General features: G+C 41.5%; 1 protein-coding gene across 1 annotated transcript in view; it reads right to left on the bottom strand.

Moving 5' to 3' along the window:
* Nucleotides 1-6,151: 6,151 nt before the first annotated feature.
* The window catches only part of SIRT1 (sirtuin 1), a 30,782-nt gene continuing 24,461 nt past the window's right edge, over nucleotides 6,152-12,472 (bottom strand). Inside the window, exons 8-9 of the mRNA XM_036737176.1 lie at nucleotides 9,370-9,915; nucleotides 6,152-6,767 (exon numbers count right to left, since the gene is read on the bottom strand). Of these exons, the coding sequence (XP_036593071.1) occupies nucleotides 6,442-6,767; nucleotides 9,370-9,915 (872 nt within the window). The 3' untranslated portion in view covers nucleotides 6,152-6,441. The remainder of the gene's footprint in view (nucleotides 6,768-9,369; nucleotides 9,916-12,472) is intronic.

The following is a 12,472-nucleotide window of genomic DNA, read 5'->3' as shown; positions in this document are numbered from 1 at the left end:
AGCAAACAAGAAAGACTGCCCATAGTCTTAAAGGAAGCTAGGGATTCTGACAGTGAGGAGAGGGGCGCGTTACAAGCTTGAAGAATAGCATTTGCAAAAGGATAGCAGTTTGAATGAATGAAATTAGGCCAAATTCAGATAACCATTTTGACTGAACTTTGGAACCCATGAAGCATATTAATGTGAAATAAATATGAAAATTCACGCTGAAACCAGACTGTGAAGGGATTTAAATATCCAGCTGAGGAGTAGGTGTTTTATCCCAGCTGGAATAAAACGTCACCAAAGATTCTTGAGGAGGGAGTGACATGGTCAGATCTGTGCTCTGGGAAGACTTGGTAACCCTGAGGATGTGAAGAATTGGGTGGAATTAGAAATTGACAAGCTTTGGGATCTGTTTAGTTGTTTGTCCAATGGGTGATACTTTGGCTCTTTTCTTAACCACTAGGGGCTGTTTCACTTTGGGTGCCTAATACACTGCTTGTCCCCTAGGAGGTGCTTAGCAAATAAATGCTCATTTGTTTGTAACACAGGGTTTGAGAGGTGGGGCTGTATGTGCGTTCCTCCTCCCTTCTCAAAGAAGGCTGTGCAAGGTCACCAGCCTCAATTTCTCCTCCAGAGTCGTCTGGGTCCCGTGGCCTGATATTCACCAGGAGGACTGCAGGTAGCCTGGGATGCACTGAGAGACCCTGGCCCTTTCAGGCTAAGGTCTTTTCAGGTTCTTACTTTAGGTGAGGTAACACCCATTCAGTGAATAGGCCTCTTTAAGAAGTTAATCAAGGGGTGGTCCCTTTAATCAAAACTCCAAAAAAAAAAAAAAATCAAACTGGGCGGGGAAGGCCTTAGTTACTGTTTGGTATTTATATTCACTCTGTGCTAGGAGGGCAGGGACCTATTGTCCAATCTATGAGCTCAAGAGGAAATTGGATTTAAAGGCTTGGTTTTTGAGAAAGAAAACCTAGCCAGTAAACCTGAATTTAAGGAGGCAGCCTTCTACCATCGAAATGGAGAGGAGGCAGAGGCAGATCTGTTTAGTTAATCCTTGGGGGGATGACTTTGAGGTTGTAAATCTAAATGCCTAGAAGGGTACTGGTGCTTCCTATCGAAGGAGAAGGGAAAAGATTGGTTTGGCTTTGGTTTTTTGTTTGTTGCAGAGGATAGAGAGATAATGATTTCCATCTTGGACTTGAGTTTGAGTTGGATTGTTCCTAGAGTGCTTCCTCCTCCATGAAGCCTTCCCGTGTCTCTTTCACTCTTCAAACCCCCATCTCCCTGCATTGACCCATCAACCTCAGCTTCTCATTGCTCACTCTGTTTCTCCTTTGTCCCCCATCACATCTCATTTGGTATCAGATTTCTGTATAAGTATTTCTACACCCCCATTTTCATCTTAGAGGAATATAAGTCTCTTCAGGGCAAGGACTGCCCTTTTTCTTCTCATCTCCGTATCCCCAGTGATTTGCATGTAGCAGACCCTACGTTGAAATGACTTCTGTAAAACAAGAATAGATTTTGTGGTAGTGGATTAGTCAACACTTAGTAACTGCTTTGAGATGCTAAGTACTCAGTGTTTACTGGGTAGTTGTCTTACATGAGTGTAGCACTTTACTGGGGCTTCAGTCCTGGAAGATTAGGGAAAATGGAGGGGGGAAGCAGCCAAGTATTGGGCAACCAAGTCTGTTTCAGCAGGTATTACATACAAGTTGTATGTACTCATTGTTGGGAGTTTTGAGTTTTATTTGACTGTGACCAATTCTCTTTCCTTTCTAATGCTCCAAATGAGTGGAGTTACTTTTTAAATTTTGAAATAATATTGTCAGTAGAGAGAAGCCATGACACGATGTCCAACAATACTGGGTCCTTTAGTGACACCAAGTGGTAATTTGGAAGACACTATTATGAGTTGGCTTCCCTAGTGGTTTCCAATCTCTTCTGTCCCATGGAATGTAAACCTCCAGACATTTCTGAATGTGATAAGGCAAACAGCTATTATCTTTAATTGGGGGGCATCTTAGACCATGGGATGGGCCAGTCCTGCGAAGTGTCTTGCCACAGTTCAGGGCTTCAGTTACACAAATTCGTGTTGCTGCTGGGGAGACAGTGAAGAAATAATTTTTTTCTCTCCAACCGTAGTTTAGTTTTTAGACAATCTTAAATTAATCAAATTCATAAGATGACAAAAGTAGAAAGTCTTTAGATTAAAATATTTTAATATCAGAAGTGCAGTTTCAAAAACCTTTAACAATAGTTTATTATCAACAGATTTACACCAAAGACAGGAAAAACATCCTGCTCTTTATTAACACATATAAGGACCCACACTCACTGGCTTTTTCCAGTTTATGGCCAACTTCTTTACATAGACTTAAGATACTTTGTTATTTCCAACACTTTGACATAATTAAATACTTATTTCATACCAAGTGAACAGAAGGAAGTCCTGAATTAAAAGCATATTCACTTACTGCCTCAGAAAAGCCCTGATAAGAAGTTGCCACCTCCCGACCCTCAAAATGGCTTATATACAAGTAATACTAGAGTTTAGGACCAGATATTCCCCCATTTGTCTCCCCAACCACATTGCCCCTTAATTCTGGGGATCATACCTTTAACTAGGTGGATGGATGACCGTATCACCATTCGACAGTCTATACAGACGCACAATCCTAGGGCCTAGCTTTCCACACTCCCGCCCCCATACCTTTTCTTTCACCTCCCAACTTACACACCTTCATGTTTCCCTTCTCTTTCCTTAGGCATTTACCCTCTACCTTTAGCCCTTCCAATTCTGGATCCAGCCCAGAATATAACTTAGGCTGAGCTCTATTGGAAAGCATTTGCCAAATAATAAATAGCAAAGGAAACTATTAAAATATCAGTGATTGCTGCTCCTGGTCTCCCTCAACTGTCCCAGGAGTGTGTGAATCCCAATGAAGCCATCTGTAGGAGAGAACCTTCAAATGGCACCCTTGCTTTTTTTCTCCTCCTGGAAGGCTGACTCTGAGCTCTCCCTGATTCTTTGTCTAGGCCAAGGCTTCCTAGGGCTCTTGAGGTTTGAACCCAAACAGCTGTTTCTGCCACCTATTCCTTCTGTAAATACTTGTAACACCCTAATGGTGTCTCTTTTGAGTTTACCAGATTAGCATAGTTTTTAGCTTTATTGATCACTTTTCAGTCATCTACTTCAAAAAATTTTTAAAATTAGGGAACACTTAACTGTGTCTTGGAATTTTGTGTGTGTGTGTGTGTGTGTGTGTGTGTGTGTGTGTGTGTGTCCCCCATACTACTGGGTAAGACCTAAAATAGAAGCTAAATTTAGAACAATTTTAGAAGAAATGCTTATTTCTAATTTAATATTCTAATTTTAGAAGAAATGCTTATTTATTAAATTAATTACATGCTATATTTGTCTAATAATAATTTTAAGGAATATGATTAATATAAACATGGTCAGCATAAATTCAACATAAAGTGTGCATCCACAAAGCATATTTGACATTTCTTTCAGGTAAGTTATAACACCCTGTAATATTGTAACTGTTCTTACCAAGTTCTTTTAATAAAATAGTGCAAAGGTGAACCAGTCCAGTAACAATAAACGCAAGTTAATGTGCTGAGCTGGGCATAGATCAAACGGGACTGCGTTTGGAAAACTGCAGTACTTCCAAATTGTTTTCTGCTACAAAAGTCCAGTATTTTTCCAATGGTACCATCCTAGACACTAACAAGAATGAAAATTAAAACTGGGGAGAGAAGTAGGCATGGTGGGCACGAGCAGGTTGCAGTAAGTTTGTTACCAAGAACAAGATAGCTTTATAACATGTCCAACAAAAACATCTGACCAGGAAAGGAAGTAGTTATGTAGCAGTCTCTAGTAGAGATATCCTAAGAATATGGGCATATTCTTCAGTGGTGTATGAAAAAAGGGCAAGCCTTAAGGAGCTGGGATCTGCATTGGCAGGGGGCAGGAGTACCCTCACAACTGAATCATAGGCCTATCCCACACACCTTCAAATTTTACTTCACACTATACTGCTTAGTTCATTTATGTTGCATGGCAGCCACAGTAATGTTCTCTCCCTAGTATGTCTTTCCCTAGTATGGCAAACTCAGCTTCATTCATAGCTAAAGGTGTGACTGGAATAAATGGGATACTGACATTGACACTCATCCCTGGAGACTGGCACCTGTAGGCAAACATACAGGAGAAAGAGATAACACAAGTAGTCACAAGGCAGCCCTGGGGTTGGCAATCTCAAGAAACCTGGGTTCTAATCCTGCTTCTTCCATTAACCAGACACCCACTTAATCCCTGGGGGCCTAAATTTCTTCACTTGTTAAAAGTTCTTGCTGTCCATTACTTGTAACAATTTAGGGATACCAAGGTGTATTTAAAGTACCCTATTTACTAAAAGGAGAGGTGGGAAAACCGCTCAGTTTCATCAATTAATTAGTATAGTTGGAAAAATGCAAGCATTTAACAGAAAGAAAAAAGTCAAATGACAATTTTTAATAGACTTTAACAGGGTGTACAAGTATAAAACACTGGTTTTGTCTTTCAAAAGTTGCAGGGAGCCAGTCATTTTAAACAGTCTACAAAACAATATGCCAGTAGATTACATAAAAGACACTATATATACAATATAAAAAGAGCTGAAAACAATCCTCACTGTAAAAATAATTTAAAACAGAAATCTTTCCATTTAAAATATCATCTATAGCACAAACACATTGTATCATGCAAATGAAAACTAAACATACTGCATTCTTTAATGGAACCAAATGCAAATGAGGTCTGAGATCTTTTAGAATTTAGACTTCAAGACAACATGCCAACATCTTTTTCGATTAACAAATGTCCATTCCTAAAACAAATTTCAGATTCTCTGTCAGTCCTAATGGTGTCTTATGGTCCTAATGGTGTCTTATGCTTAAAGAACAGCTACAATTTCAAAACACTTACTAAACACTGTAATAAATATTAAAGCAAAGTATAAATAATCTGTAGTTTTTGGGTCATGTTGAAAAAGTGGTTTGGAAAATAAATGCTTTATTGTGCAATTTTATAAAACATGAACTTCAGAAAGCTGGAAAATATGTAGCTGAGGAACTGAGATGTAGTTTTAAGGCAGGCTACATGACATTTAAAACAAAGCTACGTTCTAGGAACTAGTTCCATTCATTGACTATGTGGCTAGGGACCATGGCAAGCTCTCTGTCATACTAGACGGCATTTCTATACCAAATCCTCCAAAACTGGAGATGTGCATGACCTCGAAGAGGCATACTTTCTGGCAGACTATACTGAATGACACAACTTTGGAATTATAATCAGCTTCCTGTCACTCTGCTGTGGTATTTGGGAAGGGAAAACAGCAGTCCAAAAAAAAAAAAGTGTGTGTGTGTATGCATATATATATATATATATATATATATATATATATATATATATACACACACACACATGAGAGAGAATACTCTTCCCCTGTTAGAAGTACCATTATTATAGATTCAGAAAAGCTTTGCATATTCACATCTTGGCAGTTTAATGTTTATGGAAAAGGACCAATGCAAGCTATACCACAGTGATAGGTATTTACACAATAATGGTAAGGTATCTTCTAAACCAAGGGGATCCAGCTAGGCACCTCATACTGAAACATTTCCAAAGCATTTTTAGCCAAGTGTTTTTTTTTTTCCATGTTAGCTTTATGAGCCAATATAAACAATGCTAAACCATCCACAGGAAATTCAAAAAGCCATCTTTGTATTCCGGATCATCTCTTCAGCCCCATGTCTTAAAGCAAAGACTGGTGCTTTCCCATCCATTTCAATCTACAAACATTATATGCTTTTGAGACAAGAAAATGAAAGTTAGCTGCCACTAAAGTCTTTGAAAATGCCAGTGTTTTTTAAGGGGGGGGGGGGCGCTACTTTGTTGAATAAAAAATTTAGCAGAACAGAAGCATGAAGGTGTGAAACCATTCAAAATGTTACAAAGAAAAAAAATAGTGAAAAATACCAGTCTTTGGTCTAGATTAGCTGTTCCCTTTATATTAATTTAACATCCAATGGCTTCTGGAAAACTTTAAAATGCTGAAATTCACTAGATACCCCCCATCCCACCCCCCCAAAAAACGATATATACATACAGATGCATTATCACACAAAATGAATCTTGGAAAAAAGTGAACATAGTGACTAATAGCTGACTAAAGATACTTAGTACCTTACCTTTCTTTTAAAAAAGTTAGTGTTGAGTGTACAATTATAGAATTACTGAAAAAGTAAAAATTATACATGAAAATCTGGTTCAACCGTCTATAAACACCACACCCTTATAGTTTTCCTTGCTCTCTTAAGTTCTGAAGTAAACATTCATTGTGATGCCAAAGTTCCTAATGCTGGTGGGAAAGTTCCTGTAACCAGGCAAAGATGACATTATAATCTGTTTGATGACTGGTCAACTTCAGCTGCCTCGTTCTTAACAGACACAGCTTCATTAACTGCACACTGCTCGTCTCGGTCACACACAAAGCCGTGTCCGCCTCTCTCGGGAACTTCAGCATCCTCTTCCAAGCCATTATAGAACTCTTCCATTTCACTCTCATCCTCCATCGGTTCTTCTAGGCTTGGACTGTGGCAGGTTCCACTGTCACTGTTACTGCCACAAGAACTGGAGGACAGGACGTCATCTTCAGAGTCTGAGTAGACCTCAGCGCCATGAAAAATATAGCGATTTGGTGGTAAAAAGAGGTACTGGTTACCTTAAAATCAGATTGTGAGACAAAAGGGAGAGCGATGTTATTTTCTGCTCACAAAATTGTCAATTGTTTCTGGTTATGCAGACACAAATTAGAGAGATACGGATGTTAAATTTCAGGGGGACCTCTTCTCAGATCTCTCATTTTAAAAGACAGGCTTCTCTCTAGAAAAAAGGTTCATGATTCCTCTTTTTTTAGCATTTCTGTCCTCTGGCTCTGCTTACTTACCCAGCATGTTCGATGCTAAATAGAGATCTGTATCTTCTGAGTTTTCACTAGAGGCCAACAGCAATGTTTGCCTCAACTAATGAACAATCCTCGTATGGGGAGTCATTTCTAACCCACTAAAACATGGTTTTGTCCGAGAAACAGCTGAAAGGATTTTAAGGGACAGAACGGATGGACAGCTTTACAAAAACATGTTCTTACAGTCTCACTCAAAAATTTGAAATAGGGAGTTACAAGAGGAAGGGGAAGGAAACAAGCATTTATTACATTATGTGCTTTACCCTTCTCATACTCTATCTCATTAGGCCCTCTTCAACTTAAAAACAAGTCAGTATTCAAAACCTTTCCCCAAACGATCAAAGAAGTCAGACGCACTAGGCTCCAGGCCAGCCTGGGAATGACTGTTCACTGTTCAACCTGTGAAGTACCTGAATTAGTACAGAACTAACAGTATGAACCAAACTGCCATGCATACCAGTATTTCAAAGGTAACCTTTTAAGGTTGTACACCTGGAGCTCTATATCATAGTGATAGGGACATGGGTAGGAACGGAGGGGAAGTGGGGGTGAGCCGCCTCGGGTCTGAGGTCTTGCTGTTCTTGGAATCTCAAAGGACTTGGGCCTCAGTCCCCAGAAAATTCCCCCAGCACCTTTTCTTCTGAAGGCCCACTTCCCTTTCTACACTTCATTCCTTGTAGTTTTAACTGCTTCCCTTCCCTCTGGTCCCTAAAGGAAACAAAAACCTTTTCAAGTTTCCCAAGGGTTTTTATCTTTAACTACAATGGGGAGAGGAATGGGTAGAAATTTTCTCACATCCCCTAATCTCTTCCCTTCATCCCTACTGAGGTCACATGGAAAGGGCATATTTGAGCACCCAAAGGTATGTAATTCTGTGCTTCAGAGGAAGCCCTAAACCAAGTAGGTTATTTTCTTGTTGGAGTCAAAGCTTTGTGGGTAAGGGGGAAATGACATCATAAAGGAGTGTTGGAACATTACCCTACCCTACCCCCACCTAAAAGCATTGCCGGCAAGGTAACAAAATGGGGGCTGGGAAGGAGAGACAGAACCGAAGCAGCAGAGAATTATGCCAGGCACCTGCCCAGGACACCTGTTACACAGGAGAGGCCCCTGAGCAAGGGTTTCCTGTTGTACAGGAGGCTGCAAGGATCCTCCCAGCCAAGATTCTAAGTAATTAATGCTGCAATGCTTCCAGAATCCAGGATTTCATCCAGCTGGGCACTCCTGTCACCAACAGAGTCTGCAGCCCATCCCCCTTGGCTATTTAGACTTAACTGAGCTTCTGTGGTCAAAAAACTAACTGTAAGCAGCCTGGTTGGTGACAAGTCAAAATGACCAGGGAAGGGAAACATTTTTGCCCAAAGTGCTTTGTTTCTCTCCTGTGAGCACAGCTTCATGCCTACCAGGAGCACAAAACTGTGGAAATCTACAGAAATAAGACTTAGTAGGAGCAGGCTGGGATCATATCAGTGCTGGATAAATGGCTCTTAGTGGTTATCTAGCCCACCTCCCCAAAACGTTTGTAGGCACTGGCCAGCCTTCTGGGGACCAAGGAAAAGATTTTCCAGTATAGAAGAAAAGAAACTAATGAAAGGGAGGCTATTGTTTTCCAAACATTATTTGGGAGGCAGAGGGAAATGGCACAAGCCCTGAGTCATCATAACCCAACAGTGGCCTTCCCGAGGCAGAGATTATAAAAATTCTCCCTGACATTCAGTCTGGGCACTGAGTGGCAGACAGCTCCAAAGTGGTTTCGTGTCAATGCTGATTCTCCCTTGAAGCAGTTCTGCAGATATGGGAAGTTGGCTGTCTCTAAAGATGATAAACCTTCATTAGCAGCATCTCGAAGCCTTTTTCCTTGTCTGTTCCACCGGGCCAGTTTCACAGCCAAGAAGCCAGGCTTATTTACAGAGTATTTTTGAGAAATGAGTGTCAGGTGTGGGCAAGGACCGACAACGAGAGGAATTCCTGCTAACCCCAGACTATTACTAGATTTAGAGGAGATGGGGCATATTTGGAGAACATGTATGCTGGTGTCATGCTCACTTCATACCACCCACCCTGGTGAGTGATCCCTTTCCTGGAAGGCGCTGGGAGGTGAGGCTCCATACTCTGCCCTCAAACTCATGTGAGAGTCTGGCTGGGTCATTATCCTTTCCTCCTCCTCTGCTTTGTGCATGACTGATGCTTTCCTTATAGCACATGCTGCAGGAGCTTCTGTAGAGTCTCAATGCATCCTCTTCCAATAGCCTCACCCAACTCCCAAGCGCAGCTCTTGTAACTCACCTGCCAAGATGCTGTGTTACACAGGTTACCAATATGACCAAGTTTTCTAAGTGGATCAAGAGTGATTACTCACCATCAAGCCGCTTACTGATCTGCTCTTTTGCAAGTCTATTGGGCCAGCATTTCCTCAGTGTTTCCACAACGGAAGTTCTTTCATTTTTCTCCCTATTCTCCCCACTGTTCGCTCCAGGATCCTCCAGCTGTTCTGTAATGCTCGCAGGGTGTCCTGAAGATGCTCGCCCCTCTGGTGGTGGCTTCTCTGACTTGCAGCCTACCCTTGACGTGGCCCCATCCTCAGAATCCCCGGGTCTCCCCTCAGCTGCCCAAGAGTCTGGCGGGGAAGTTCTGCCGGGGGAACTAGAGTCTTCAGAAACATTAAGAGGCGTGGGGGGCAATCCCACCCAATGAGCGCCAAACTCTCTCTGGGTTCGTGGAGGCTTTTCCGTAATCTCTGAAAGCTTTGTTGGGTTGGAGCAAAGCCGGCTGTATTCACCGCCTAGCCGCTGGCAGAGCTCATTAATGATGACGTCACAGTCCCCCAGAAGCTCGACGTCAAAGTGCAGGTGAGGCAGAGGTTCCCTGTTAATCAGGATCTGAGGCACTTCGTGGGGTATAGAACCTGGGAACAACAGAACACAGGGTCATGAAAAAGTTGGGCAATCAGACAAAGAACCAGTACCCACAGCCCACATCCAATTAGGCTGTGCAGATCTAAACCAGCTGACAAGGAGCCCTTCCTGATGAGACATGGTCAACAAGAGAAAACACCCAACTCAGGGTTGGGTAATTTGGGAGTTGGTGGACAGCTTCGAAGTCTTCTGGAAACCCTTACAATGTGGAGAGGCACACACTTCACTTTAAGTGACAGACAAGAAGATAACTTTAAAAACTCATATTAACTGAAATATAGGCCCTACTTTTCCCCCCAAAAAACTTGCATGGCCTCAAATTGTTCTTAAGAAAATGACAGGGGCAGCTAGGTGGCGCAGTGAGTACAGCACGGGCCCTAAAGTCAGGAGGACCGGAGTTCAAATCTGACCTCAGACACTTGACACACTTACTAGCTGTGACCTTGGGCAAGTCACTTAACCCCAATTGCCCTGCCTCCCCCCTTCCAAAAATTAAAAAAAAAAACAAACCAGAAAATGACAACAAAAAAGATGGAGATCGATGAAGAGAAGCAGGAATGAAACGGGAAGAAATGTGAAACACTCCAACAAACATTAACTTCCTTCTACAAGCAAAGCACTGACGGCTCACGAGGCCCAAGAACAAAGGCAGCGCCCATACAGACCAGAGTCCCAAAGAGCTTTCGGTCTACTGGAGCAATAACTAAGCAGAGATTCTGTTTAAAAGTTGGCCTTAATCAGTGTGAATGAATGGCCACCTGGCCCGTGCAGACCACCTCTCTTCCACTTCACTGGAACTCCCTAATTCGAGGTAGTTTCAAACTATCACTTTCACAATGTACGTGAAGTATACACACGCGTGTATTTTTCCTTTCAAAAAGATATTATTTGGGGTATATGGCTTATATTTGCCAACTACCCACATGTAACCTACAATTGTATCCCAAACACATACTAAAGTGTATTAGACATAAATAGCTCTGTTAATAATGTGCTTTCATAGTAATTCCTATCTTTAGGAACAATTGTATTTAAAGGCACAGATTTCTCAAGCTTCTCATGATAGTGAAATAAAATAAATTACTTGGATCACAACAAAGTACAGTGATGACAGAACTTCTGAGCCCCCTTCCCCATTACTGCCATGAAGTTTGCATGTTCCATTTCTTTTTCTATTAAGGAGTAGGAAGTAGTCATTTTAACCTGGTGTTCTGATCTACTAAATTTTCCACAGCAATAAATATCAATTTGAATTTATCAAACCCTGAAATAAGTTGAGTTAAAGTTTTGTGGGTTCTGAAAAGTAGCTACAGTGAAACTTTCATTCGTCACTTGACAACGAACACTAATAAGGTTACAGTGATAAGTTACTTTACAATAAGGTGCTTATTCCATGAGAACCCAGTGAGGAAAGGTACTTTGTAAACCTTCGGGGCCCTGTATAAGCGGGAATGATCACCACGTCCATGGCCACAAAGGAAGTGGGGATCCGACCTCAGATTTGTGAACTGTCTCCCCAGGGTGTGTATCCAGGATATATGATGACACTCTGCCAAGATGAAAGTGGGTATCCATTGACTAGAGAATGGTTAGCCAAACTGTGCTGTTGAATGTAATGGAATACTACTGAACTACAAGAAATGAATAGGAAGAAATCAGAAACTAAGGAAGACTTGTATGAACTGCTATAAAGTAAAATATTTTGAACAATTTATGCAATGACTACAAAAATACAGAGGGAGACAGCAGTGAAAGCCTTCAGAACTCAGTAACTACACAGTAACCAGAGGGTTAAGGCATGGAGGTGGTGGGCTATAGGTGCAGTGTCAAATTTATGTTTTTAGACACATCCAACATGACCTTTTGTGTTGTTTAATTGTATTTCTTAGGTACAAGGAGCATGACTGTTACTGAGGACTGACCAATGTTTTAAAAGGTTTGGGAGACAGGGGAGTAACATCAAAGAGACTGACAAAGACAAAGGCTAAAATTAAAATTTCTTTTAAAACCTCCAAAGACTTATCAAACTTGATAGGAAGCACACAGTTCTGGTGATTTACATGTACACTAATGATGCTGCTAGAAGGACCCAAGAAAATCAAGATGGGGCTGGGGCGGGGGGGCAGGCAATGTTTAAATCGCTACTGCCACATGAAGGCAAGAGCTTCAGAAAAGCAAAGGCATATTTACCAAAGCGAGATCCATGACCTGAAACCCAGAGCTAGATTTCTGGGCCACAGCTCGAAGTACGGGCACAATGGGTTCTCTTGCTCAGAGATGGAGTACACCAACACAGAGCTAAGGAACACTATTGGCCTCCAGACAGAAAAAATGACCTCTGGAAAAGGGTGAAGGGGTAATGCTGATGTAGAGCTCAGATATAGAGAATAAAACAGAAGAAAATGAAAGGAGAAACACCAAAAAATTAAGAGAGGACAAAAATCCAAGAAAGGAGCTGACTACGTCCCAGTGAACCAGAGCTCTTGGATACTATGACTTTGTGGGATGAGACCCATGACTGACCTGGCTCTTAAAGATGGTCTATCT

The sequence above is a fragment of the Trichosurus vulpecula genome, chromosome 8, assembly GCF_011100635.1.
Source record: "Trichosurus vulpecula isolate mTriVul1 chromosome 8, mTriVul1.pri, whole genome shotgun sequence".
Classification (NCBI taxonomy): Eukaryota; Metazoa; Chordata; class Mammalia; order Diprotodontia; family Phalangeridae; genus Trichosurus; species Trichosurus vulpecula.
The sequence above is the reverse complement of the archived record's forward strand: the minus strand, read 5'-3'. Positions and strand labels throughout refer to the sequence as shown.